Source organism: Bradysia coprophila (assembly GCF_014529535.1).
Source record: "Bradysia coprophila strain Holo2 chromosome X unlocalized genomic scaffold, BU_Bcop_v1 contig_128, whole genome shotgun sequence".
Classification (NCBI taxonomy): Eukaryota; Metazoa; Arthropoda; class Insecta; order Diptera; family Sciaridae; genus Bradysia; species Bradysia coprophila.
In genome coordinates, this window is record NW_023503295.1 from 4330534 (window position 1) to 4335772 (window position 5239).

Below are 5239 nucleotides of genomic sequence, written 5' to 3' on the forward strand. Positions count from 1 at the left end.
TTTATCAATTTGTAAATGAGTCCATCCACTCACATTGTGTCGAAGGCTTTTTCTATGTCTAGGAAAGCAGCTATTGTAATCTTTTTGTCGTTGAAGCCAATGATTGCCTCTTCGTATAATCTCAAGAGCGCATGCATTGTCGAATGTTTGTTCCTAAAACCGAATTGGCTGTTAGGCAACAAGTCGTTAACATCGCAGAAGTTCAGCATACGATTGTGCAGAACCTTTTCAAGTACTTTGCTCAAGCTATTCAAAAGACTAATAGGTCTCAAGTTTTTTGCCTCATTTGCAGGCGTCTGGAATGGTATTACGGCAGTAATTTTGTATCGACTACTATTCTTTTACCTTATCAATACGCTTCGCTATTTCGCGAATACCTGTCGTTACAACCAAGGCTGTATACTTTGGGGAGGTCACGCAGATGCAGATACGCGGGTTACACACCACGTTTCATACAAAAATTTCACCACGCCTTACAAATTCAATTTTGGTGAATTTGTTTGTATGGAAAAGGTGTGTTCCCGCGTATCTAATAAAATGGCGATCTGCGTGACCTCCCCAAAGTATACAGCCTTGGTTACAACAGATTCAGTGATTGCTACCAAGAGAAAATTATTAAATTGTTATCGGCGGATTTTGATCAAATGAGCGTACATGATCTCAGAAACAGTAATCAGTTTTTCAATCAATATTTGTTATTTGCACCTCTCGTGAGAGGTGAGTCTGTTTATATGAAATCGCTATGTCCTCAGCTACATACAAAGTTTGACATTCGACCATACCTTGTGTAAGAGAAGAAGATATTTTGACAAGTATCGCATCGCAAAATGTAGAAAGAGAAGCAAATACGCCAAGGCAAGTTATACCTAACTGGCATTTGGTCATCTTGCTCTGATCATAACACTATATTCACATTTCTGGCGAAACAGCCCCAGTGAGTTTACAATATCCTCATATATGACATTGGCAGAACCTATAAGGAAAGTACATTGAGATAGCATAGAGGGAATTTTCACCCTCTGTAATTGTATTATTGCTCTCAAGTACAACAATTGATAACAAAACTTACTAGATCTTTTATGTGTGTGATAACAGGTACAACGTGTGTGCTGTGAGCGTCGACTGATGCTTCACACCGCCTCTTAGAACGATTTCGTACCAGAACAGATCAGTTTAGACCACTTATGCCAGTTACGCTAACCCATCCAAACGAACAAAATTGGAACTAAGCCGACAGCAAATTCTTTTTCGTTCTTCAACAAATCAACTGGATCAAGATGGTAAGTGCGTGCGATATTTTTTGTGAATTTCGTGTAAATTAAAAGTGTTAAATTAACGAAATGGCATTAAATCGCTGCAATAGTGTCTACTAAATGCAATCGTCGCATTATTTGCCGGAAATTTAGCTAATTTTGAGATTTTTTTTTGTGTAAATATGACTGCCACATCAACCACATGGCTCGTTTACAGAGCGTATATTTTGATGTTATTTATGGTCATATTTTCAATGGAAACGTTTTTCGCTAAATTCAATCAACGTTCACGATAAACGGTTCCTTGATCACGGGACATAATTTTGTGTTTTGTGTCCGTTCCGATGAAAATAATTTTCTAAAGTGAGGTTATGTTTTCCAGCCATTCCAAAGATACGTTGAGACAGGCCGCATTGCCAAATGTACATCAGGAAAACTCCGAGGCAAGATCGTCAGCATCGTCGATTGTATCGATCAAACCCGGGTAAGTTTCAATCATTCTTCGCATACAAACGGTGAATGTGTAACAGCCATTTGTTTACATTCACACACCAAGCCAATGATGATCCTTTAGATATATAGGAATTGCCGGCTGATACACATATGAAGCTAACTTTCTACCTGAGAATCCACTCATCGATCAAAATGTCGATGTTCACGTGTGAGAATTGATGAGCTCATGGCATTTTTGTTTGTTTGTTTTGCAGGTGCTCGTTGATGGACCACAGAGCGGAGTTCCTCGACAAGCTTATCGGCTAAACAATTTACAATTGACGAAATTCAAATTGAACTTCCCATACCATGCACCAACTAGAGTGGTTCGCAAACAATGGGCTGGTGCCGATTTGACCAAGAAATGGGAAGAAAGTGCCTGGGCACAAAAGTCCAAGAATGTGAAGAAAGTGAGTGGAAATTTTTTGTTGTTCTTATCGCGTCACATAACGCTTCGACAATGATGATCCAGATAACATATAGGAATTGCCGTCTGATACACACCTGTAGATATTATTCAATACTGACCCGTCTCATTCCATTTACCATCAACGTCCAGCATTGTCTAACCATTGACGACTAATTTGGCGAAAAATTTTCCCATTTTCAGCGCACAGCTTTGAACGATTTCGACCGTTTCAAATTGAGATTCGCCAAGAAGCAACGGAACAAATTGCTTACCGTTGCATACAACACCTTGAAGAAGAGGACAAAGGCCGATGGTTCCGTCAGAGTACTGAAGAAAGACCGTAAACTTCGCATTCAAGAGTTGAAAAAAGCTGGAAAGAAAGCTGGCGCCAAGAAGTAAATTGTGAAGAACTTTGGATTTCTTGTGGAAAATAAAACATTTTAAGAAAATCAAATCTGTTGTTCATCGACGCGGGGCAATAGACGTCGCGCTGTGATGTTTACGAGAAACGTAGAAAAAATGATTCGAGAATTTCGTTTTTGTCGTCAGTGGTACAGTGTGAGGAACAGCTTGCACAAGCTTGCACAGCTTTCAGCGAATAACGTGCGACGGCAAAGTAAAACATTTCAATTTTTGTTCATGTAAGTGTAATAGCTGATGTAGTTGCATTGAGCTGGCAGCCTTTTCAATCTGAATGCTAAGAAATGCTCGGACTGAAGTAGATGTTTGTAGCAGATACCAGCGCATTCTTCATACGATAAGATGCAGGGCTTACTTTAGAGAATTAAAATTCTGAAAATTCTGAAAAAGTTCCGAAAAATTCTGAAAAAATTCCTAAAACATAGCTAACGCCGACCCGTACGAAACACCTATTCGTATCAAAAGCCTTCAATGTGAAACTCTTCATTTCTTTTACTTCATTCTCTACTGAAAAGCTATTCGCCCTTTGAAATCACTTACATTATCCACTCTTTGCCTTGTTATCATATACAACTAAATTGCCGGAGGCAATATAGACAGCCCCGTACGAAGTCAAATTTCATAAATTCCTATTTAAACAGCTATATACCGCTATATTTACCTATATTTTCCTATAAATAAACATTTCACAGATGAATATGCTATTATATAGCTCTATATGCCTGTATATAGCTCAATATAGCTGTATATAGGTATATATAGATGTCCGTATATGGAATCCCTGAAACCCCTCACACTTAACACATTATTTCCATGTTAACAGAAACTCTCTAAGTATCATTTTTCCCAAGATATTTCTATTTTACTAAAATCCAATATGGCCGCCGGCAGCCATTTTGTTAGGAAACCGAAAATAGTACCGACGCTTTACATTCGTTAATACCTTTCAAACAAAAAAAAATTCATGAAATTCGGTCAAAATTTACTCGAGATATTGTCAAAATACACCACGTTCACTGTACTTCCGAGTAGCCAGATAAGAGCTCACTCCAAGAGACCTAGCTCACGCTCCGGAGAACATAATTTCATAAAAAAAATTTCCCTGATTGGTACGGTCATTACCTATCTAATAAAGCTAAAACAGACGAAATATGTTCAAATGTGGCCGACCTACAAGCAAAAACTGCTTGCCGCCCTGTGCCTTTTCCACACCAAGGGGTCTAACCCACGAGTCGGTCATCCGATTTCCATAAACTTTTTTTTTGTCGATCGGTATTGTAAATACCTTTTATTTGACGTATCACTTACAAGTTTAACGTTTAAATGTCCGGAGATATCTTCGAAAAACCGTAAAGCACTTATTGGGCCACAGCTCGGGAGGGGTCGATCCAAAATCACTCATCTTCGAACTTAGCCTGTCTTTTGACATTACCAAACGGGAAAAAAAAGAATTTTCAAAATCGGATGCGTTTTACTCAAGTTATCGTGCAGACAGACAGACGGACAGACGGACATTTTTTTTTTCGCGGATTTGGCATCTCTAGACAACCACAATAGGTTTCCCCTTACTCAGGGAGTCCAATTCGATGTGTTACAAACGTATGCGTAAACCTATAAGACCCCAGTACTTCGTACGGGTCTAAAAATATTTCGGAATTGTTAGGAATTTTTTCAGAATTTTTCGGAACTTTTTCAGAATTTTCGGAATTTTCAGAATTTTAATTCTCTAAAGTAAGCCCTGATAAGATGCAAGGTCATTGTCGATTCAATGTTATTGCTGCATTGAAAAAAACTGTTGCATCGACATTGAAATAAAAATTCTTAACGTCGTTGCATACGTCTTGTATGAGTACTGAAGTTTGTTAGTGCACATCCAAACAGGAATCGGCCACTGGCACTCGTTTCGTTGTATTGACAATTTCACACATTGCGTTAATGAAGCCAGATACCGAACCTGTTGCATAAATAGCTTCCTCTGTTTGGGAATCTATTCACGGTCAAATGTTTTTTTACCTGTTGACGTTGACGGTGTTCATCAGACGTCCCACATGTCCGACTTGTCCGATTTGTCCGACTTTTTCAACATTTGTCCGACTTGTCCGACTTTTTGATAAAAATTGTCCGATTTTGTCCGACTTTTCTTCAGTAATGAGAATTTGTAAAAGTATATGTCTCTTTCTTCTAAATTGATTTTGTTAGAAAAATTGAAAGAAAAAATTTTGCTCGCTCCGCTCGCTTTTACTTTAATAAAAATCTTCATTTTGTAAGAACAGACATGAATTTGTGATGTTTATATTCAGACAGAAAACCAAAATAGTCTGAGAAATACTTCGAAACACCCGAAACAGGATTTATTGTAGAGTTTGTGGAGGGAGACCAACTTGTTAAAGGAATTTCTTCCCAACTTATTATCCTGAAGAGCTGCTTCTGTACAAAGAACATGAACTGTCATTCATAAATCAGATATTTTTAGGGATCTTTTAAATGAACTGTACTCCCTAGCTGAAGGAAAATAAAATAAAGTCGAAAAATATCGTTCGTACTTCTTCCAGCCTTTCTAATAGTAGATTACTATATCAGGGAGGTAAGGAGATATCTAGTATTCAGATGAGTAAAGGCATACGTAGCCCGATGTACGTTTACTCATCGTGATACTAGATATCGA

The 5239-nt window shown here is 38.2% G+C and overlaps 1 protein-coding gene across 1 annotated transcript; it reads left to right on the top strand.

The window, feature by feature from the left end:
* The first annotated feature begins 1128 nt into the window (after window positions 1-1128).
* Window positions 1129-2608, top strand: LOC119067779 (60S ribosomal protein L14). The gene is made up of 4 exons (XM_037170918.1): window positions 1129-1280; window positions 1636-1737; window positions 1961-2155; window positions 2356-2608. The coding sequence occupies exons 1-4, from the start codon at window positions 1278-1280 to the stop codon at window positions 2551-2553; spliced, it is 498 nt and encodes a 165-aa protein (XP_037026813.1). The 5' UTR covers window positions 1129-1277; the 3' UTR covers window positions 2554-2608.
* The last annotated feature ends 2631 nt before the right edge of the window (window positions 2609-5239 follow it).

What these genes read in the sequence shown, in the direction of transcription:
- LOC119067779 (XM_037170918.1), top strand. An exon ending in ATTGTATCGATCAAACCCGG is followed by an intron (nt 1,738 to 1,960) that starts GTAAGTTTCAAT and finishes TTTGTTTTGCAG; the next exon opens with GTGCTCGTTGATGGACCACA. An exon ending in AGTCCAAGAATGTGAAGAAA is followed by an intron (nt 2,156 to 2,355) that starts GTGAGTGGAAAT and finishes TCCCATTTTCAG; the next exon opens with CGCACAGCTTTGAACGATTT.